Source organism: Adelges cooleyi, unplaced genomic scaffold (genome assembly GCF_023614345.1).
Source record: "Adelges cooleyi isolate 19-005CV unplaced genomic scaffold, UGA_ACOO_1.1 ACOO_flye_CR_arks_rails_tigmint_CR_PRNA_108, whole genome shotgun sequence".
Lineage (NCBI taxonomy): Eukaryota > Metazoa > Arthropoda > Insecta > Hemiptera > Adelgidae > Adelges > Adelges cooleyi.
In genome coordinates, this window is record NW_026095761.1 from 9,530,069 (window position 1) to 9,555,489 (window position 25,421).

At 30.6% G+C, this 25,421-nt stretch overlaps 1 protein-coding gene across 1 annotated transcript in view; it reads left to right on the forward strand.

Annotated features, from left to right (window-relative positions):
• LOC126847402 (glutamate receptor ionotropic, NMDA 2B) overlaps nt 1-25,421 on the forward strand; it is a 207,444-nt gene that overhangs the window by 68,357 nt on the left and 113,666 nt on the right. The window contains exon 3 of the mRNA XM_050587597.1: nt 13,977-14,473. Within this exon, the coding sequence (XP_050443554.1) occupies nt 13,987-14,473 (487 nt within the window). The 5' untranslated portion in view covers nt 13,977-13,986. The remainder of the gene's footprint in view (nt 1-13,976; nt 14,474-25,421) is intronic.

A 25,421-nucleotide genomic window follows, 5' to 3' on the forward strand; every position in this document is an offset into this window, starting at 1 on the left:
TAATTGCGCTGGCCCAACTTTGCTAACTTCTTCCGTGCTGATTTGGACTGTACTGGATTTGAATGTGCTTGGGTTTTTTCTTCTGTGGCTCACCGTTCGATTCAGTTGAAATTAGGCTTACGTCAAGTTTTCATAGATAATCAAAAAATTGAGTTGGTCACAGGTACAAAAAAAAAAAAGCTTAAATATAGACGACCCTAATAATATCCGTTTCGGGTCAAATGAAATTCACTAGTTCGCATTATCATCACATCGCCGTTTTAAACTTTGTGGAAAACTTTTCGTTTTTTTTTCTCTAATGAAGCGAACCTTTAAGTTATGAACATAGTGTTACGTCATTGCGGTGTTTTCAGAAATTTAAGACTGACATTTCGACGTATTAAGGTTGCCGTGTCGAGATAAATTACATAGACAAAAAAAAAACCACCAACTCTCTATATGACCCGCAGTTGAAACAAAGAAATAATACAAAATAGATTTTCCACCCGCCGAACACTAGACTTCGGAGAGCATTGTATAAATATTAATACTTCGAAAAATGTTTTGAACATGTTATTTCTTCGGTCATAAACAATATAAAGCTTATTAACAACATTTTTACTGTAAGTCGGCCATTGACAAATCATCCGGCCGGATCTATTTAATAATTTTTAAAAACAATTTTTTTCTATACAATTGCTACCTAAAGTGAAATATTGAAGGTAAAAAAAAAAGCAAAAACATTTATTCAAATTGAATTTATGATACGAATATGAAAAAAAATATATAAAAGTTATTTCTAAATTATCAAATGATTTATTTAAAACATGTACACTCGCAGTATAAGTAATATAAAATATTTTTAATACATATTATTATAACATTTAAAAAAAAAAACTATTATGGAATAATAATTTATTTTACTACGTCAAATTTGAGTCAATATTTGTATTTTATTACATGTTTATATACGTCATCATTTAACTTTCGAATGTTGATAGTGTTTTGGGAAATACTAAAAAGGGTAAACGTTTATTAATTTTATAATATTTAAAAAAAAACATAAACGAACATATTTTTAAAAGTAGATAAACTAATAAATCGCGATTATTCGAAGAAAATAATTAGTGCCTTATCTTGTCTAATGAATAACCCTGTATTCACAGCGTTTGTTAAATCAATTATAGTGGCACTTGTGGGACACGTTGTTAACAATATTTAGACACTTTAATTAATATTAAATACCATACGTTATTAATATTTATTGATTTTGACATGAACCTACCCTACGCCCGTCGTATGGTCAACAAATTATTGTTTGTAATGAAAGCATAACAGCATTTGCTCGTTGAAATAGGCTGTGCCTGTTAGTCACGTTTAATTATATTTGTGGTGGCTCTCGGGCAATAAATTATTAAGTGATTACATATTTTTTAAACTTTGATTTTTGAACGGTTCTCTCTTAACATGTAAATAATACGCCATTTTAGAATAGAAGCGAACAACATACCAAGTTTTTTATTAGACTGCATATGTAGTTCGTTTAAATAATTTATCAGTTTATAGATTACAAACTTTTAATTTCGATTAAATAAGAGCAAAACGATTTTTTTGTTCGTTAATTTAAAAAAAAAACATTTAATTTATCCAAGTACTAAATTAAATAACCAGTTTTTTTAAAATGTTGTCACGAGGCGAAATGCACTGTTTCACTACATTTCCCCGCCAGTAAATTGTTTTATAGTCTAATAGCTTTAAAATATAAAGTAACAAACAAATATTTATTAAAAAGGTATGACGAAAGTTGGAGAGCTTGGAATAACGATAAGATACATATCTACTTTTATCACATTTTGGTGCAACAAACTTTAACTCGGTTCATTATTCGCAAAGATAATAAAAAGACAACTTTCCCCGCTATAAAGGGGGTACATTTTTGCTTTTGATCATTCTGGAATCCTGTATAACGTGGTTTTCTCTGTGGTTGTCACTCAAAGCCCTTCGGTAATTGTCAGACACTGGTAGTTGATATCTCAGCTGCAACCTTGTCCGTTGACTGAGGGTTTAGTCGCAGAAACACATTTTCCTCGAATTTATTAACAGAATGGCGGATTCGGCGAACGACTTATTTGAATACCAAAAATGTCCCTTTCGGCTCATCTCGTGCATTTGTACTAACGTTGCGGTTTCGCCGTAACAGTATGTCGCCTCCAAAACTATTTAAACCAGTGAGTGTTGACGTCCCAGTAATCCAATACCGTAAATCACTGACCAAGGTCTTGAGTATAAAAAAAAAATAATATAAAAACTGGGTCATAGTTAACCAGTTAACCTGTATAGGTATATTTATCGTGTAGAACTTAATGACTACAGTATGCATTAAACGATTCGTTGGTCAGTTATTCAGTTATTGGTACAGTTTAGTTATTTAGTTTAACTTAGTTTATTAGTTTATCTGTATTACAATTTGGTGTCATTGTTACAACTAGAGACGTTCCTAAAAATCGAAGGAACATATCGGCGAAAATGTTCAGTATTATACAACAAATCGTTGATTTGCAAATCCACTAAGTCACCATTTTAATTATTTTAGTATTTTTAATTTGATTTCGATGAAAAAAAAATCAAAACAAAAATATTTAACTTCAAAAAAAAATCATTAATAACATGAAAAACTGTTAAAAAAAATTTCCAAAACATAAAAAAAAAATGTATCTTCAAATTTCTCAAAACTTGAATTATTGACTTAATGTATTTTACTTGTAAGCCAACGAAATGTCAATAGCGTTATGAATTACAACTTGAATCCTACAACATTAAACAAGGAATTTGAACTCTTTTCCATTTTTCCAATAATATATGTATATTTTTTTTGGATATACTAGACAGTACTATGAGCAATTAAATATTTTATTTCGTCATCATTTATTCGGATGGATAAGGGATTGCACACGTTCGATAATATCATTGAATATTCAGAGGATAACAGAGTAGGTAATAGATTTAGCAGACAGTTTGACTTTTTTTGTGAGTCGGACATTAATACAATTACGGATTTTTTATGTGCAACGGCCGAGCATATCCAGTTTGCAATCATTGGCAATTTACATAGTAAGGTTTTCGGTGAGATATTTTGTTCGTTCAATGCGTCTGTATCGTAGTCCAGTAGATGATGTTGTATATTATGCATATCAGTTTGTGTGTTTCAACGTACCCCCTCGTGTTTTGGGCAATTGCCTCGTTCGTTTTAATTGTACAGAATTTCCTTTTCACGTCGGATTCGCTGCTATCTTTATCTTTAGCCGCGTCTCCATTACACAAAAAATACGACCCGACCCGACTGGCTTTACATTATAACCTTCATATTCCATCGTATCAGATGCGGTATAGAAGTAAATTGCATTTATTTATTTTTTTATCACCAGTTGTTTACCATTACCGTTGGTCTAGAAAACGCATTCGCCCGCTTTGTTATCCGAACGGTCTTGAAATCGAGTATAGCGAACATGTTTAAATATATTGTATTGAACACACGCATAAACAATATTCAAGTATTTTATTAGATACCAATAATTATTATCATCGTTATTATTATAACAATATATAAAAGACAGGGCTTTAACGCGTTAATAAGTTCAAGTTAATAAGTCAGTTCTATAACGTTAATCCTACAAACTATTTCCAAGCGTAGCTCGTACGTACCCAACAGCATGATATTCATACTGACCTCAAAACTGTAAATTACCCGAGGAAGGCCAAACAATGTTCAGTAAATAATTTGCATAACTTTATAACCGTACAAAAACCCAACATATCCGAAATTTACATATTCTTAGAATTTAACCCACTTAACTTAAATTTAACTGACAAAGATATTATTAGTTTTTCCAGTTCTCAATAAACTGTATAACTACAACAAAGAACAGTGTCTCGGCTATAACATTATGAATGAAAATTATTTAGGTTTTACAATATTTTTCTTAAATTTTCAATGGAGATTCGCGATGTACAATTATAATATAATTGAATATCATAATTCAGAATAAGTTTAATAATAATTCATGGTACCTATTTGTATAATATAGGTTAATAGTAGAGGTTTTCAAAACGATTCGATACTGTAGAATGATGGAGAAAACATAAGTAAGTGTGGTCGTTGATCGAAATCCGTTCAAAATATAAATTATATTTTCTTTTGTTAAAAACGACTGGTCGACTCGTTCAAAAGGAAATATATTCCTCGCAATAATTTTCCTAGAGACCCATCATTTTACCAAGTGAAGAAAACCTCCAATCTTAAATATGCATTTCAACAGACCTTTTTATAATGCGTTCGAAGATATATAGGATATATGTGTAATGTATATATATATATATATATATCATTTTGGTAGGATTTATTGATCCGCATCCAAACTTATATAATAGTATTGCAAAATATAAGTACATACCGAGACTTACAAAATATATTATTGTTGTATTTTTTCTATTGCCCAAAAAATATTATAAGAAAAATGTAAAGTGATACATAAAAACAAATTATAATGCAGATTATACGCGAGGGCATTTATTAACTTTTATGTTTTTGTTATTTTCTCCTTTAGTTGTGTATATTGTTGATAATAAATAAGTAAATAATAAACAGTAAACACGATATTGCTTACCAAAAGGTTGGAAGAAACCGTTTTTTAACAGAAACAGTTTTGTTCATTTGTTGGGTATTTTTCATTAACGCTGTTTGCATATGTATGTCTCAATTTACTATACACAGCCATGGATTTAGCTACTATTCAACTCTAATCGAGTCCCATAATTTAATTTAACTTATATTGATCAGTCCCAAAAACAAAACATTTTTTTGTTAAGCATACCACTAATTTCGTCGACCAATAAAACGACCTGTGTATTTTATTTTTAAAATATAATGTATAAATATATCGAGTAGGTTCCCACGGATAGCGATTCCCCAAAACCATTATTTCGCTGCTCCGAACACTACAACGGGATTTAATGGTTCGAGATAGGACTTAATATTGACCTGACATTGGAAGTGGTCGCCCGCTCCCGGTCGGTATCATCGGTAGACGCCCGTCTAAAATTACTTGGTCGATTAACTGTTTGGCCAAAAATATTATGCTCGGTCCGTTGAACCACGAACACTGTAAATACGATTTACCATACATACACACACTCGACCAAACAGTCCAGTCGTATTGTCCCCTAGAGAGTCACCCCATTTGAAAATCTGGTGGGAAAAACTCTATACCGTCTTCATCATAATAAACGATTTCTAGTTAACCGAGACTACAACTTCAAGATTGCAGTGTACCCTCATTTAATGTTGTTACATTTAATGAGAACCGGATATTGATTTTGCAACACATAAACAAGGTCTATAGCAAAAAACTTAAGCTATTGTCGATTCGAGTTTCAAAAAACCACGTCGTAAATTAGTAGGTACATACCTGCTAGACTAAGTTCTGAATATTAGTATCATAAAAAATAATACCATTGTCAATGATTATTATTGGATATTGTATTCCGAGTAAGTGAAATAAACCCACTCATGTATATTAGTATGTTAGATGCAACGACAGACTGAGTAAAAACTAAAAATAAAGACCTACTCTGGATGGAACAAAAAATCGAGCGAGTCATCGTTTTAGAAATTAATGGTTAAAAATGATTGTTCTAAGAATAGAATTTTTAGTCAGACTCCACGTGTACTTCTTACTATTTAAGGTAACAGATGGACAAATTATTAATTTTGAAAATTGTATTTAAAATAAACAAAATTAACTAAATAATTTACAACATCGAAAAGTTACAGTTTATTTATTAATTAAATTTGTAATTATTATTAAGTTAATTGTTTTCATCGATTCTTATGACAATAATTGTTTGCTTATGACCATACAGTAACTTTTTTAAAATGAAAAATATAAAAACGAGCTTTAGTATCAATTATAATAAAAAAAAAAATTGTTATACTATTTAAAAAAAAAACACTATTTAAATGAACGTTACAAGCTAAAAGCTTATTATTTTGATAATGCAATCTTAAAAACTAAATAAAAAAGGATCCTTTTTTAAATCATCTTAAGAAATTGTGTATTTTTTTTATTAAAAGAGAAAATAAGTGAGCAAATTTATATTATAAAATAACGTCCGAGTTCCGATTTTTTGTTTCAATTTATGTATATATTTTTTTTGTTAAACTGTTGTACAAAGTTTAATTAAAATGGTCTTCTAGTCTTATTTTAATTTTATACTGCAATATTTTTTTTTTTTTATAAAATAAAGATAGAAAATAAAAAAAATCATTATTTGCATTAGTCTTTTATGTGCAATTTGTTATTCCCTAATAAAAAATTTTTTTCTTTAGTCATTATTATTTGTTATTTACTGCACAGTAGTTACATTCAATATCTATACATTTACTGTGATTTATATGTATTAATGTTAATTTTTCATTGTACATTTTTCTATTGATTATACTTTATATATAATGTAAATATTTGTCTAAAGTAAATACATACATTAATTGTGTGCAGCTAGACTGATTTCCCGACTAATACAACATGTATGTTGTGTAAAAATTATATTACAATGATAACAAAGACAATACGTTATATATTTTTTAGGCAGATTAAAAAATAAAACAAATAGAATATTTGATATTTAAATTTCATTAAATATTATAAAGTATGAAGTGCAAAGTTCTCATTAAATGCCTTTTATTAACTAATGATTTTATAAAAAAACCATTTTTGTAATATTTTTGTTAACAATAATATAATAAAATACTTATAGTTCTGGAAGTATCTATAATTCGTTTAGATTAGCTTAATGTAATGTCAATAATTTTTTAAGTAAAATTATTATTATTATTTTATTTTATTACTATAATGTACAATAATAATACACATGGCGTAAGAAATTTACCTCAATTTAGGCAACCATCTTGTACCATCTTGATAAGGACATTTTTTTCAAAAGCACGCGTCATATTTTAAACCATTATTTTTTTTTTTATAGTATTAGTTTACATTATATGGTCACCGTTAATTTCATAATTTTATCTCTTTTCAGCACACTTTAAAATTGTCGTCTCGGATGTTTTATTATTTTAACACGCCTCACCTGATGCCTTTATTGTTTTTTTTTTACTTTTGATATTATATTATATTTTTTTACTTGATATTATATTATCAGAGCCACTTAGTACCCAAAGTGTGTCTTTTATTATTCATATTAATTTTCAGTTACGGGTATCTATATTGTAATATATATATGAAGCTGTGTTGTCGTGGATACTTGAAAATTCATGATGTCGGATTATTGAGAGTTTATAATTAGGCCTAATTTGAAAACAGTGTTTTGACGGTAAACTGTGTTGGTTAATATTTGTTTTTGTTTACCGCTATGGCCAAGATTTTGTGGGTAAATTATTCATATTTTTCCCGCTAAACTCTAAATAATCCCTACGTGTCCTGTTAAGCGCAAAAGCTGTTAGATACTTATTAAACCGAACGCAAAAACTATTTTGGGAACCTTCGCGAACTCACATTACTTGCCGACGCTATATAACATGTATTAACCACTCCTATTATTCTCTTAGCCATAAGCCAAGTTTAAAGACATAAATTAAACATACACAACAATATACTAGCTGCTTGTTAATCTATGGCGGACGAACTCACTTTGGTGATTTTTAGCTTAACATTTAACAAGGAAATAATTGCTTTTAAACGAATCAAATACGAATTTTAAATATGAAAATTAAAATCATTCCAAATTGTTTTGCCTCGTGTATAACATGTATTTCAGTTAAATTTATATATAAAATAGCTGTTGTAAAGTCATAACTCAATGAGAAAATCTACAAAATTGAAAAACCCAAAATAGTTTGATTTTTTCTCTCAGTATTGGATATTTAAATAATATGGTGTTTGTACAATATTTGTACTTAGATATCTGTTATTATTATTTGTTAAGACTTAAGTATTGCTTTTTTTTCTAAACTATAAAATAGTAACATATCTACAGTAAATCTGCATTTCCATATCATGTCCCATCTATTGCATCTATATCGACGCCGTTTATAGGTGGGACCGCCTATGGCTGGGTGTCGCACAATACATATTTATTTTGGTACCTCCATAAAGAACTTCAAAACCTTTTATAAATTAAAAAAAATAATAAACTTTTTATTAATGTGTTATAAAAGTAAAAAATGTTTTTAAAGTGTTATAAATTAATAAGTTATAAAAGTCTTTTAGGAAAACTATGAAGGCTATAGCTATAGCTATAGCTGGTAATTATTTTTTATCGCATTATTGTTATAATCACAATAATATATTATATAAGATATATCTATTATATTATTATTAAAAATACACTATAACAATGCATTTGGTATAATTTGAAATAGTTTGACGAGTACAGCGAGTACAGCGAGTAAATAAGTTAATAATATATTTTTAACGACAGAGAAGTTTGGATTAAATGTTTATTTCTTTTTTTCAATAATACAACGCTTTTTGTTGTTGTAAATGAATAGATATTATAATATTTATATAAAGGTTATAAATCATAAATGGTTTGACAACTGCGGTTGTATCCGTGACGAATAATAATAAGTCAAACGAGAACAGTCATCACGCGGTATAACCTCGATGAAATTTCGGTGAAATCATTTTCGAATTATAATATATTTTTGCGCAGATCACACTACGCAATAACAGGGTTTGGTGTGAAGTTTTTTTGGAATAATTTATTAAAGTTAAAATTGGATTAGACGGATTGTATACCCGTATAATATTATTCTGTAATCCGTACCGAATTCTGGAGAATGGCTTTTCGCGGTAATGCGTGTTTTTCGTTTGTGTCGTGTCAGTCTTGTTTTACTTTAGCCAATGAAGAAGAAGTGTCCCCAAGACAATCAACGGAAACTAACTAATGAGAATTTACGGATTGACAGTTCCGAAACGACACCGTTAAAGTGATTTAATGTTAAAGACCTTTTTTTTTTCATTTATTTATCATGTACACCATTGCACAAACAAAACGTACCCGGCTGAAAGCCCACAATGCAATAGTACAGGGTGATTCATTGGCCATAAGACACACATTTAAATTCAAATAATTTTTGATTTAAAAATTAAGTTTAATACATACAGTAACGTTTCAGTTTCAAAATCCGATAGAGCTCTGGAAAATACTATAAAAGTGAAATGTTTAATTTTTATATAATGTTATATAATTACATGTAAAAAAAACCTGTGAACAGAACAGAATGTTGTCAGCCTAATGGTTGACATGTTTCTCTCATTTTTTTTACATTCATTATAAAAACTGCAATCGAAAAAGTATTTTTATTTTTCATTACACTTTTTTTAATTTTTTTTTTAAGTAAATGGTACTTGTGATAAAACGAATTTATTAAAATTAAAAATATTATTATTACCGCAGTATAAAGTGTAAAAGAACAAATTGAAAAACATCATAATATTATTATAAAGAGCAGTAAACGGTCTTTACGGTCATAATTTGTTTTTTTTTAATTTACACATTTTATGCGACCGAATTTCGCAACATCAAATCCAGTGTACAATATACATAATTTATGTGTTTTGCTTTTGTGCGGTCACAATAATGGCTTTTAAGACATACAATTTATTAAACTCCTCTTTGGCTATTTAATTCGCCTCTTATTTACATTCGGAATATTATGTAGTAAAATAGACTTGAATACACGTGTACGTTATTTGCATCTTTATCGTTGTTTTACATATTTTCATGTACATTTTATACTTTGCACGCAATGTTATTTCGAAACATTCTTTTTATTTATAAAATCATTTTTTTTTATATACACATTTCAATTCCACTATATTGTTTTATGGCCACGCTTTGTAATATTGTCATGGAAAATGAGTGTCTTACTTACGTTAAATTCATCACACTGTATTTATCATTAACTCGTGGAATTTAAAATTAAAACACTTAATTTAACTTGACGAGAGTTTATACAGCCATGTCATACTGTAGTCGATGGGTAGCGTTTCTTTTTTCATCTCTACAAAAACTTTTTTCATTCATTGTCCGGACAGCACCGTTTATCAGTTTAGAAAAAAGAGTTAATTGTTTGCGTTTAAAACAAAATGGACAGTTTCTAGAATACTGCGGTTCCAAAAAAAAAAAAAAAACGAATCACTGAAAACCATCTTAGTGAATCAACATTGGGGTTAAAATTAGTAATGGCAAATTATTTTCTTAGAATACTCAACAGTAGATTATTTTTTAATTTACCGACTTGAGTGACGATTTTTAAATTATTTTTTTTTTATATAATATTTATTATGCAAGTTCTTTGAAATTTGTTTGTATCCTTTAAATATATTTTACGACCCTTTCGGGTTTATGGCCTCGTCCGATTTGTCCATATTTTTCACTGATCTGTAAATACACGCAGATTTTAAATCCTTACATTTATTTATAAACCTCGATTGAAATTCTTTATTTATTTTGTTAGAGTACTCTTATATCGTTCTGCTTACTAGTGTTTGTTATAATTATTGTCTCCATCTCCGACCATAACAATTCAGATGGATAAACTTACTTATGTATTTTGTTTATTTAAGTATTATACACTTGGCATAACGAAACACAGTGTTTAATTGTTAGGAAATGGCTGTTCTGGCGCCAGTCGGTTTTCGTATAATATATCTTGTATTGTGCGGTTTGCACAGTAGTAAGGAGAATTTATTGGAGCTTATGCCATTCGACTGAAATAAACGACAGTTCCAGTACAATAATTTAACTACAAAGAATGATTGAAAGCGATAAATGTATAAAAAAATATAATTAAAGATGGGTTTGCATTAATGGGTTGGGCAAATTTAAACGAAACAAATTTAAACAAAAACCGATCATTCCAACTTAAAATGCAGCTACTCAATCAATGGATAGATTTCATTTTATTAGCATTCACGTTATTATAATTTTAAACATTTTTTCACTCTAGTGTGGCTTTGTGTAAAGAATTATGCGAAGCCGTAGGCTCCGTTTATTCCATAATTCCATATTTAATGAAAAACTATAAAAAAAAAAATAATAATAATAATCAAACGTACATTTGAAGGCCATAGTGCATGTTTTTTACTTAAACTGAGACTAGGATTTAATTATTACATTTTAATACATTATCACGTTTCAGCGAGTGTTCTCTATTGATGTGTCTTCTGAGAACAATAATCCTATTTTGAATAAGTCCAGACATATTAAGATAGATATATGATTGTGAAGTGGATTATTGTTTGTCTAGTATACATACAATATTGTGTCAATTTAACTGTCACAATATCAAATAGTCTTACTTTAAGCAAGTCGAGTAGGCATGTGTGGCATTCCTTTGAAGAGATAATACAGTTATGCCTACTGTTATGTATGAAACATGAAATACTTCCCTATAGTTTGTTGGCGAGAATTTGTAGTTTCTCAGATGAATTATAATGTTATATCTAATACCTCGAAAGGATCGTACTTACCTAAGTTTTTTAAAGAGATATAAACCAAATATTCAACAACCACCATAAATAGTTTAAACTTTAATGAAGACCGACCATCTGGAAGTCACGTTTATAGTGAGATGTGAAATCATTGCTGTCTACACTTGTATGTGTGGCATTTCTTTGACGTCAACAAATCCTTCAAGTAGCTTAACTGGCTTAATAAATATAATAAAATATTACGACTTAACACGGTGGAATACTTTGCGTGCGAGTATTGACAGAGATTGTGTAAATAATATTAGTTAAAAGTGTCGATAAACACTGTGTGTGTTGCATAAATGAAAAAAAAAATGTGTTTGTCAAATGTACAAATTAGTGATTGGTTAACTATGACCCAGTCGATATCTTAGATGAAATATATAACCACATACCAAATATATGTACACACTCAATTCAAAAAGTTAAGATAGTATGCTTAATGCTTATACGGTACAGTTTAAAAATTTTAAGTTCATAGGGTCTTAACTCTTAACACGGCATATGAGATGGGGTCTTATTGGTAAATAATGTATCCAATATGGGCTAACTAATAACTATGAAAGTATAAAAACGAATAAATTAAAGAAGTCTTATATCTTTGCATATATTACATTGGCTATATATATATATATATATATACCAATCATTCTGTTTTAGCTGCAGTAAAAGCAAAATTGCAGTAAACTTTAACACGTATAACACATAAGTAAACGTAGAAAATTTAATAATCTTGTTCGCTAATACTTTTTGGTAAAAAATGTACTTTTGAGAAAAAATACCTTTTAGTGTAGTAAAGTAAAAGGGTGTGGAAATGACGTTAAACGTGACATAAGGGTAAAACGTAAATTAACACTTGTAGTGGACCAAAAAAAAAACCATATACATATATATAATACATAAGTGTTGTAAGTACACCTTGAGGCTTATAATGGACGCAGTTGTAAGAAAATGTTAGAGCGTGGTGTTGACACGAGAGGTAAGATGTGTGCTCAGAGAAGAGTGATTGAATGAAATATTTGTCAAGTCGTCGAAAGCAAGAACAGAAGAAGGTATGTCGAGTAGGTTTCAATATAAGTACAAGTGTAAAATAGTGAAAAAGAATAGTTATTAGTGTTAGGACAACGCTATTATCATGATATGTACAGGGTGATTAGTTGCCTATGACAATCTTTGGAGATATAGGACTTTTTAGAACTAGGCTATTTTTATACTTTTATAATTATTATTCCGTCCAATTTTAATAGTTTTTCAAAAATAAAACGTCATCCCTATGTGTAAAAACCTTATGAACATAAGGTTTTTAAAAGGTTACACATTTTGTGAAATTGTTAAATTAAGAATAATTTTCTGAAAATGTTGACTGGTCGATAACCGTTTTTGAAACCTTTGAATGCATTTGGACTGTGACGAATCTGCTTTCAGAATTAATAAAGGCCTTTATTCCACTTTGTCAAGAGAAAATTTGCCAGTTAAAAACGTAGCTAATTGTTTTTTTTTTTGGACTGAATTCCATAATTTCAATTAAAGCAAAGTGTAGGGTAGTGTTTACGAAAGGGTTGTTTTTTTTTGTGGGAGCTTAGGCCCCCCAGGCCTCCCTGATTGAATATATATTATATATGTATTAATGTGTGGTTTTTTATATTTTTCCATTATTAATGACCGAAAAATATGCATAAATAAAAAAAAAAAATGTTTATTGGTACCAAAAAGTGTCAAAAATAAGTGACTGAATGGGATAAAAGTGACAAGTGTTCAGCCTTGGGTCATTAAAAAAAAAAATAATAATAAGTATGGGACTAGTAGGGAAACAACGGTGGAATCGTGTGCGAAACGGTCATGCTGCGATAATTAAATTGATTCACAAATGAAGTTGTGCAGTATCTATTTGTTCTCACTCTGAACTTATTTTATGACAACGCATACTGTTAAAAAAAAATTAAAAAACCGAGTTTAGTTTTGCAATAGAAACGATTCGTATAACCGAAACGATATTCAATGACTTCCGGGCCGTTGAGCCGAGGTCTTATCCTTATCACTGACGGCTTCTGCCTCCGTCATATTGTGTAACATATAACCGCAACTTACTCAGCCGAAACGAATATCTTATCGATGCGGTGCAATGGACTGTTTTCGTCTATTGCTAACGTGAATATGTCTAATGTCAACTCGAAAATTGATAACCTAACCAGAAATTGTATAATTAATAAACTATTAATTTATTCGAAAAATGTATCGACAAATTTATTGACTAGCAATTTATTTAGCTACAAAGATCAATAGCAGGTCTCAAAAATCAATCAAATTCAGAAAATAACACTAACACAATTTTGGAAAATGCCTACAACAGAAGGGAATTTTTCCTTTTGTCATTTTTCCAAATCACTCATTCCCACTTGAAATGTAAAAATTGTTTAATCATTTTTTTTTATCTATATCCCATAGGGCCGAAAACATGGCGTCACCGCGACGATGGTCGATCGTGGTCGGGGCGTTCGTGGTGCTGACGGTCGCCGCGCACTGCTGGACGCCCAGAAACGGTTCAACCATACAGGTCAACAGCCGGCCTCTGGACTTCTACGCTCCTTCCAACATCGGTCGTGGCCAGAGCGCCATCAAGCTGGGCGTGCTCAAGAACCGACTGAAAGAACCCGTGCAGATATCGACCACGCCGATTTCGACAACCACCAGTACGGAGAGATTCCGCCGTCAACAGCCCACCGTGCCCAGGTTGATGGCCCGACGTCAGCACCAGAACCTCACCATCGGCCTAGTGTTGCCGTACAAGTCATTCGACACGCGCATCTACACCAAAGAGTTTTCGGCCGCCATTCACGGTCTGCAGAGGATCTTCTCCAAGTCATCCACGCACACCAACATATTCAAATCGTACGACATCCATCACATCATAGCCATGAAACAGTTGACGCCCACTCCTACAGGTAACGATCATTGGATATCATTGTATATGTACTCCGTGTCGCGTGAGAGCATACTTGTGCAGAAACAAAACTTATGCACGTGGGCAGCCAGAAGTAACACGTTTTGGTTTCTGCGCAACTAAGCTCTCTCGTGGCACAGAGTATAGTAGTTATACTAGCCCCCGAAAAATCGAATTCCTTATAGCGACGGGCATCCTTGTATTATCTTGTGTAGCAAAATTACACAATTCTTCGAGGAAGATGCCCAAAGAATGTGCCGCAGTTTTTCCGATCCGGGACTCCCTACAGATCAGCACGTTAGGTTACTTACCTCCCGGTGTTGTTATTAGGTATCCTTCGTTACGACCGTTGGTTTAAAAATACATTTCATTGCCCGATTCTGACCATATTTAAGGTCTTTGAACAAATAAGTCATAGTGTTATGTCAAATTGCAGTCTACGGACTAAGATAAACTGGAAAGAATCAGATGGAACTCGGTTGTTACCGGGATGGTATACGGTTAGGTTGTTTATAATGTTATCTATCATTCACTTTCCAGTTTAAAACATACTGTACACATTCTATACTAAATAGTAGTACCTACATAAATTGTAAAATAGATGTCGCAAAAAACACTAGCCATTATCGTTATAAATGGTTTCTGCTTTCGGTTAAAACCTAACCTAACCTTACCGATATTTCGAATTCGACTAAACATACTTAAAGTTATTTTGCCAACCCCTAAACCCTACTAAATAGGTTGCCATTTTTTATAACGATCAGACCATTATGCATGTGGTTGTTTGCTACAAAACGAAGAGACAGGTAAATGCGTGTTGTTAATATATCTCTTCGACTTTTGGTATGGTGAATGAAATATGGTGCTAAAAAGTACAAACCATTAAAACGGTGAAATTTACATCTGTCGTTAGTCACGTACGAACCGTCCCGGTTTCCAGAATCCAATTAACAGACAAGGAAGAAGTACATAGTAAACTGTAAACGGTCATTGCTATTGTGATGACAAGTAAATATTTTTTTTATTTCCACTGTTGATTTACTCTACTTATATTATTAGTCTAGCAAATAAAGAGTTTCCCATAAATTAGTTTTTCCGCCTAACTTACTGAAGCCCAATGAGAAATTCTATATATTCATATTTTAAGGCAATAAAAATCAGTACATAACACCTAAAAGAATTGAACATTTTTTAAAAAGTGTTTAGACTTGAGTAAGTGTAAAAATTGTCCAAATAAAATGTATTGTCTTGTTTTTTTTTTTTATTATTTTTTAAAAACATTTACAATCTGTACATAAATATTATACAATAAGCAAATATGTTAACAAAGTAAATATGTAACTTGGAGACTTTGGGTAGGGAACCTATCCAGTGATAGGACCCTATGACATGTTACGGCTAGAAATTAAACGGTAGCATTACAAGTTAGGAGGTCCCGACACCAACGTCTTTTAAGACGACGAGGGGGGTTGTCCGGGATAGTAGCTGTGTGCTGGCTTGCTATTAAAGGATTTGAGTGGAGCAGTAATCTAGAGTGGAATTTTTTATAATGAGTCTTAACTAAATTTTCAACTGATTCGATGTGTAAGTCATTGTGAAGGGTGAGGTTGGAAACATACCATGGAGCGGACGTGATTGTACGGAGGGAAATCGATTGGAAAGCTTCTATTCTTTTTAGTTGGGATGGTTTGGCACAACCCCATATTTGAGCTCCGTATGACCAAATTGGTCTTAACATTGACTTATAAATAAGAATTTTGTTATGAAGCGGGAGTTTGGATTTCAGTATAGGACGTAGTAAGTGCGAGCGAGTATTTAGAGACTTCCTTTTTGATTTTAGGTGGGGGCCCCAGGTTAGTCTTTTATCTAAAATAATACCTAAATATTTGACTTGAGACAAGGAAGGGATAGGAACTTCTTGGAGGGTGAGAATAGGCGTATTTTTTTTATTGAGTGTGAAAGAAACATGTACAGATTTTTCTGCATTAATTTTAATTTTCCAGTTTGAGGACCATTTTCCAATTAGATCGAGGTGTTGTTGAAGAGCATTAAATGCTTCGGTGGGGTCTCTATTGGAGGATAGAATAGCTGTGTCATCGGCGTAGGTGGCTAGAATAGTGTTTTGGGTGTGAGGGATGTCTGAAGTGAAAATGTTGTAGAGGTCAGGCGAAAGATCACTTCCCTGAGGAACTCCTGCTAATATAGGAAAGAGGGAGGAAAAGGCATTACCATGACGAACTTTAAATGAACGATTTTCAAGGTATGATCGAATTAGTAAATAAAGAGGAGCAGGGAGGAATAATTTGATTTTATACAACAATCCGGTATACAACAAACTCTGTCAAAGGCTTGTGCTACATCATTGTCTTGTTAAAAATTTAATAAAAAATTGATAAATGATGAATTTGTAATATTTAGTACATTATTGCATAACAAACAATTTGATAATATAAAACCCAAAATCATTTACGCCGGTTTGGCTCAGGTAAATATTTGAATAGGTCTGATCTTATATTGTAAAATAGGATAAGGTTGAATGTATCATAAAAGAGAAACTACGAAATTACAATTATTTTAGCAGAAGATCAGTGTGTTTTACGTTGAATGGATCACCCAGCACATTTAGTAAACGAATGGGAAAACTATACAAATGAACCAGCTATTGCTTGTGCGTTTATTTTGGATACGACAGCGGCTATATTGAAAATGGCGTCGGATAAAACGTATCGGGGAATGCTATTTTTGATCATTTTTCAAAATGGGTTCGTCGCACACTCGGAATGCGTTTTTCGCTGTTGACGGTAAAAAGTCTCCCCCGAGACAAACCAAGACGGTATGCTACCAAGCATTTGGACTATTTGCATACTCCGAGTATTCGGCAACACTTACACACTATCTGTAGTATTATAGCTCATACGGTTCCGCGCCTTTCAATTTAAAGAATATAATATGTACACATTTATATACTGTGCACTATGTCACGACTGAAGGGGACATGGGGGCAAGCAATTTATTTTCCAAGCACACCACCCGCGAATGGGATAGAGAGGGGAACGATAAAAGGACGAGGAAAAGGTGCAGAGGGTAAAGGAAGGGAATGGAATATTGAAATTCAGTTGATAATTTAACCGGAATTCATTTCATATATTCCATGAACCGATGTGTTTCCTTCCAAGGAAATATTGATTTAAATAAAAATAATAATTTCGATTGTAACGAAGTTGCGTTTCTAACTCAAAGGTAATTCAAATAATAAGTTGAGTATAATTCAACTTTTTAGACACAATATTTTTTTCAAAAAAAAATCGTTTTTTTCATATTTTACTATACATTATACTACTATTATTCAGAATTAGAACTTTTTAATTAGCATAATTTATAATTTTTTTTTTATAAAAAGCGACCAATAGTTGATCATCGAAATCGCTCTTACGATTTTGACGATACTATATGGATATTTATATTTTATGACTCTTATAAATCCATAAATTATAATCACTTTATGAAAAGAAAAGAAAAAATAGTTAACAAAAAAATAAATCGAAACGACAAAAAATTTTAGATACTTAGTCTAATTTTCGAGTATCAAATAATAAATCTATCAATACAAATTGTTTTTAATTATTTTATTTTTAACGGATTTAATGATGTGTAGTTGAAAATAAATATTAAATTTTAATGTATACTACATATTTTTATTAGGACACATTAGTTTTATTCTGTTTAAAATCGATAAAATAATATTAAGCCAGTTGGTAAATAAATTTAAGTATTTTATAATAATTTTTTTGGCTAGACATTTAATGTCTTACGGCATGAAGTTTATCAATTTTCTATGTTCTAATTATATAAATAATATTTAAAAAATATTTGTAAGATTTTAAAATCTTTGACAAAAAATAATTATAATTTAGAATTAATACAAATTATTTTTTAAATATTTAATGTTCTTTTTTTTTGGTGCTTATATTTAGATGTATTGATAAATTAATAATAAATTGACGAAGAAAATGTAACGTTTTAAGTGGTTTTTTTTAATATATTTAGGCTCCGTATCGTGATACTTATAATTTTAATAACGTTATGAATATTATCAACGCCGGTACTATATTTTAGTACTTTTTAATTTATCGCATGACTAACAACGACTTGGTTAAGCACAAGCTATCAAATACAAAATGGTATTAATAATCGTCGCCCGTTGTCGTATTCGATTTTAATAATAATAATAATTATTATTATTGTTGGCATTAACACAATAATATAAATTCCAACAAATCGCATTCGAACAATTCGCAAAGGAATGTCAACAGTTTAGTCATTTAGCTACAATACATTTCAACGAACCATTTGAGTGTCCATTTAAATAGAATTAAAAGCACAAATGAACATTCGGTATTTCTAGCTAGGAATGATATCCGTTTTGTAGTTTTTATGAATACACTGGCGTACGTTTCAAAATGTTTTTTAAGTAATTTATACTTGTATTGCTTAAAATTATTCACATCGAAGTATTAGCGGAGTTTTATTGCTTTTATACCTAGTACTTACTCTCAAGAGCACTAAAATATTTATTAGCATATTGAAATATAAACACTCTTTCATGATTTAATAAAATATTGTATATTTAACTTTATGGTCCCAACATAACGATAACAATGTAAATTAGATGGAACTTAAATCACAATTAAATTGTAGTAATACTTCAATAAAAAACAAATTGTAGTTTGAAGCATTCATCTTTTAATAATATGACTTAAATATGATATATTTTAAAATAACATATTAATAATGCAGTTACTCATGTAACTGTTAGTTATTGTTTTAAATTATTTAACCAATGTGACACTTTTAATGTTTTTCCTAAATCTGTACAACTGCAAATCAACTCGTTTGGAAAATATTTTTGAATTGTTGTATGCATGTAAATTTAGCTACTATTTTATAGATTTACATATTAGGTTAGTTTATTAGGTATTATATCCGAGTTGGGGAAGAAATAGCAAAAAATCAATTACCTCAGTCCAGATTTAATTACTTAGAAGAATATTTAAAAAAAAAATAAGAACTGAAATAAGGTGCAAATCTTAAAAGTCAATAATGAATGCGTATTCTGAATGTAATTTATTTAAATTAAAAAAAAAACACTATTTTTACGTACTGACCTACACTGAGCTATCCAAGTGTTTTCATTGTGTATAATATTTTTTCTCTGCGACTTAAAATAGTTGATAATTATACATTTTCCGTTATAACTAGAGAGCGGTTTTGAAAAGTTCAAAATATGATTTTATTATGCACTAAGAAAATATTCTATTTAAACCAAAAAAAAAATTTCTCAAACCTGAAAATAATCTCTGATTTTCTAATTATGCGAAAAATATCGTTATCGTATTACATTCATGTACCCTGAAAACATTTACCCTAATATTTTTATATTCCAAATTTGTAGAAGAATAATTTTAATTTTTTTTTATCTATTACAATAAATATTTAAAAATCGGACAGTACATTTGTTTTTCGGTTCGCTGAATTAAAACATTCGGCAATTTCAAAATCAACCCTCTACTTCAGCAGTTTGGGATGTGATTTCTTATTTATTATTCGTTGTATAATATTATAACGTTATCGGGGTAAACACATTCATAACCTTTTTCCTGGTTTACGTTCATGAACATAATTTTGAACTGAACAAATAAAAAACGGTTAACGGTACTCTGGTTGTTATGGAGATCCGGTGATGCGAGATGTTTGTGTACACACTAGATAGTAGATATTTATTGCACAGCCACGACTATTCGAGCCATTTTCACATTGATGTCGATTTTGTCTAAGTAAAACGCCGTCTCCGTTGAACTCGGTCCAGTCAAGTATGTGTACACTGTGTGTGTTGCCATTAAAACTATACGCACCGAAAAATACTTGAACTATCTACGTTAGGAATTTTCGGCGTGGGCGTTTAGGATAACCCGCGTACAATGGGCTTTGATAACCTTTGCATGTTTACCTGTCGAAAATGCCGTCTCCACACTCTCGAGTCGGTGTAAATATTTACACAACGAAAAAAAAATATACAAAAACTATTTGATATAGCGCAATATACCATAAAGAGTAGAAAATACAAACGTCTGTGATCGCGCATTGACTGTTGAAATCCTCCATGCCACACACAACATCAATATATTTCAATCGAGAACTATACATTTTTTTTTTAAAAACGGGTTTTCTTAATATAATATTAATTATAAACTAATGAATTATTATAAAACGGGTTAATAACAAAAATTTGGAAAAACGATTGTCATAACGTTCTTAAAAACGAATGAAAATTTACATTTTATTATAACATAATTAAATTACGGAAGTAAGTAACCTTTTTGCGGCATGACCTGGTGTTTGTTGATGTCCGACTGCAGACATAGACCTTGAATGTAAAGATAATGACTGATAATAGTACCTCGGCTACGTGAAACTACATAGGAACATGGATGTCTTAATTTACAAATATAGGACCCTGGTACTTTTGGTACTTCCATCTCTTATCTCTAATATCTTATCTATAAAACTATGAACATTTTTTATGTTAAAAAAATTAAAATGGTTATTTTTCATCCATCTAATAACGTATAACATACTCAACTGAGTATAATATTTCGCACAAGAGATAAACGCGCTTCATGAGCGGTAGTGTTCATTGGTCAGCATATTTTTAGGTTCGACGCATGCACAAAGGAATTGGTTTTTCCTGTGTTTATTCATCTGGTCGTACAACGTTTAATTAGGTATTAGGCGTCCGTTATCGCAACGTTTTCACCCTCGGCTCATACCATTATAATGTTGAAGTGGGTAACAATGACACTAACGAGGAACAGAAACCCTTAATAATTTGGGTACACGAACAGTGGATAAAATACTCTGGAGATATTGTTAGCAAACTAATGAGCAACAACGATAGGAAAACACGAATAACAAAACATAACATAATAATATAACTACTATATAATATAGTGTATTACTTACCACGTATTTGGGTTTGAAGAGGATTTCGAGAATGTATACATTATATTTTGCCAATGTAATAACAATTCGTCGAGTTCGTTAGGTTTACATCGCTATTAAATTATGCAATTCATTAATTCTGGGCTGTATTTTAACGGATACTTTGTTCCTCGCCATCCGGTCATGTTATAATACCTTACAAACGATTTCTTTGGAAAAACGACCGCGCGAGTTTCGAAATTATAATAATAATAAAGTTAAAAGAGACCATCAAAGAAAATATTTTGTACTCTAAAACTTATTGACGGCGAACGCCATCGCGTTAACGGTTCGCTGAAAACATCATGTTATTCGTGTATAATAATTTGCAGTGAATAATAATTATCACGGTATACTTGACCGGCAAAAAAATATCGCCCAAAGAATATCGTCTTAAGCTGTCAGCACAAGCTTATCGTTTTATATTTAATCCAGATGGGTATTGAATTATTTATATATATATTTTTTTTTGGGGGGCATAACTTCCGACCGACTCTCGGTTATTGAATTTAACCCTAAAAAAAGTAATTTAATTTTTTCTCACAACCGCCACGGGTGTGCGGTCCTCGGCTTGGAAGTATGTAAAACCTATACAGTATATAATTTATATATTATTTGGTCCAACCCTTAAAGTTTCCATGTTTTATTCATCAACAACCGCCAGAGTTCACAAACGGTGTCTTTAAGCGACGTATATTTCATCGAAATTCTATAGACGTTTGAGTTTCGTTTTAAGACGATAAAATGCTCAAGTCACCAATTCAGTACGAATATACTAAAGAAGTACAAATGTCTCCTTCTTTCAGTCAATATCTTTACTTCCAAATCACTATTCGCCAGTACTTCTCATTTTCTCCCTTCTTTCAATATAACATGCCTAAACCGTCTCAATCTATCGTGTTTATTCATCCAAACTTATTTCTATACGCTCATTTTTTATGTTGTCTGACCTAGTCAACAAAAGGCATCTGCCGCTACATTGACATTTCAAGAACTTCAATATTCTCCTTTCATCTCTATTATTCATTACTCAATTTAATCATCCATACTTACTATACAGTCTTATGTAATTAGCTTATTACACAAAACGACTAAATTGATTTTCAATTTAGTTTTCCTTTTTGGCGACATTTTATTTTATTCATTCATCTTTATATTTTCTTCTGTGGTGTACTATTTGACGAATAAACCAATTTTGGTTCGTTGAAACTGTTTTAATTACTGTCTTATCATGTTTTTCATTTATATATATTTTTTTTATTATGGATTGGGTTTTTATATTTTATTTGGAAATGGAATAATTTCGTCAGTGTGAATAAAAAAAAAAAACACAAAATATAAGTACCAAAAAGTCTGAAAAAAAAATCAAATGTGTCCAATGCAAAAAGAAAGAGTTTTTGCATTTATTAGATTTTTTTAAATGTTAGTGTTTAAAAAAAGTTTTTAGTGTATTCCCAACATTTTGGATAATTTTTGTTATTTTTAGTATCATGATTATTATAACTTTGATTAAGTAGGCACGTCTGTGTTTCTTTGCTGACAATTGATAGACAAATAATTTTGAAATTAAATAAAACTCCATTTGAGAATTATTAAGATGCCTTTTTATTCGTTTATTTCGGCCGAGTTGCGAGTGTTTTCGAAAATGTACTTTCAACGATACCGAGCGCGTACCCATTATTATATTATTTCTGTTTATGTGGAGAAAACCAAGTGGAAAACGCGTTTTATGTGTCTTGTACAAACTGCACACGCTCCACATATAGATATTTTTTTCGTTAGCCGGATTGTATCCAAAAGACCATTATAGTTTTGTCATCACCATACAGTACCATCGTGTTACGTTGTACATGGTACAGAGCATAGCCGGCAATCTGACTCTGTTAAATGGTATCATTATAATATACAGTATCACAGTGTTATGAACCTTTAATAATGGATATACTATAAAAATAACAAAAATGTCATAATATAGGGGTTATCATCATTAGATTTGTTTAAAACCTTGTTATCAATAACATAATGGATTATCTAACAAAAAAATGATACATATACACAGGCATGTATCATTTTTGCATACCCTGAGTGCCGTCTTATAATTAATTGTTTTTCAAACTATATAGATTCGATACATTATAAACATAATGTGTCTGAACTAAGGGTTGTAAACAAGTTTAGAACTTTATTATATTGAATGGTCAGTAGATCTGATACAATTTGAGTACCTAATTATTTGGTAAACATCATACTGAAGGTACACTGAACGACGTTCAAAACACACTGCTAAAACGCTCTTCAAATGCCATGAAACAAACACTATCAATAAACAAAGCTCAATAATTTGAAACCCATCTCTTTTACATTAATCTTAAGCGTGTATACGCGATTCCTTGTTTCGGTAAAGCACGGTTCTCAGAAATTTCCAACAAACCGACAGTTCTCAGAAAATCGTCTCCGAGTCAGAATTAGACAAATGTACAGAGCAGACTTGACTCGTATTTCAAACACGTATACAAATCAGGCCACTGAACTCTATAGGACTGTTTATTATCTAATTGTTCATCAATCCCAAAACGTCCCAAGCAACGACATCCGGATCGAAACCAGGTTTGGTTACATTTTCCACTGAAGCTGGCGAATTATTGCCAAATATGTCACACCCTGTGTAGACATAAAACTGGAGCCAGACTTATTATTCATTATTATCAATAATGAAGATATAATAAAGAGATCGTTTATAAAAACAATAATTTATATATTTTAAAACTGAAACGTTTTTATCTTTGTTATATATGTATGTATAATGTGAATAGTATCTGAGGTTATAATACCATAACCGTATGCAAGAGACAGATATATTTTATAAATCAAAATACTTTGAGTTTGAAACTCAAATTTCCGGATTTTACAAAAAAAGATTATTTTTGTAATTTTAATCGTATAAATACTGAATACGAATACAATATCGTATTATATATAAATGTATCTAAAGAAAAAATTAAAAACTAGTATATTGGGGTCGGGGTATAGTGGAGACGGATCAATAGGAATTATATACAGTATATAGTGTCGATGCAAATCTGTAGATAGTAGAAATGCAGAAATCATTATTAGCATTGTAAAAGCTTAAAATGATATGCTTAGATTTATAACTATTAGAGTGTAAGGTAAGATAGGATTAAGATTGATCGGCTGTCTATATAATAACTTATTGCTGTTATTACCCACCTATCGTAATTCACAATATAATTAACATATTTTAAAACACCTGTTGACAGTTGATTCACTCGTACATAACACCCTAAAAATTGACTACTGTCAAAGTTTAATTTCCCCTTTTTTTTTACTTTTTCCTTCCTTTTTCAAAAAGTTTTGAATACATTTCAGCTATAACCACTGATATACTGATGTATAGACTTATTACATGAAAGATTCGGTTCAGAAGCTTAGAAGATATGATGGGTCTACCTCAAAAATAAAAATTGAATAAAAATAACAACTTCACAGCTGTGCATCGAAGCTAAAATACATTAAAAGTTAAGCCACGTCCAAAAGTCAAAGCCTTAAACTTAACTATAAATCATCAACTTGTGCACGATTATTGCAAATAAAATACAGCTAAATAGCAGGTTTTTTGGTAAACTTCCAAGTAAAACAGCGGAAATATAAGCCAAAAAAATGATTACAAGTTGCCAAAAATTATATTTTACAAGTATACCTATACTCTCTTGTGTTGTCGAAAATAGATTTTTTTTATACAAATCTCTATGTATTTAGAATCGAAGAAAAAGCAATTTCAAAATTGTTTGTGGTAAAAATGAATTTTAAAAAAAAAATTGTAATATTTTATAATAACATGTGTCTGATGGCAAACTGATGGTGTATGATGAAAACTGCTTGATTTAATGAAT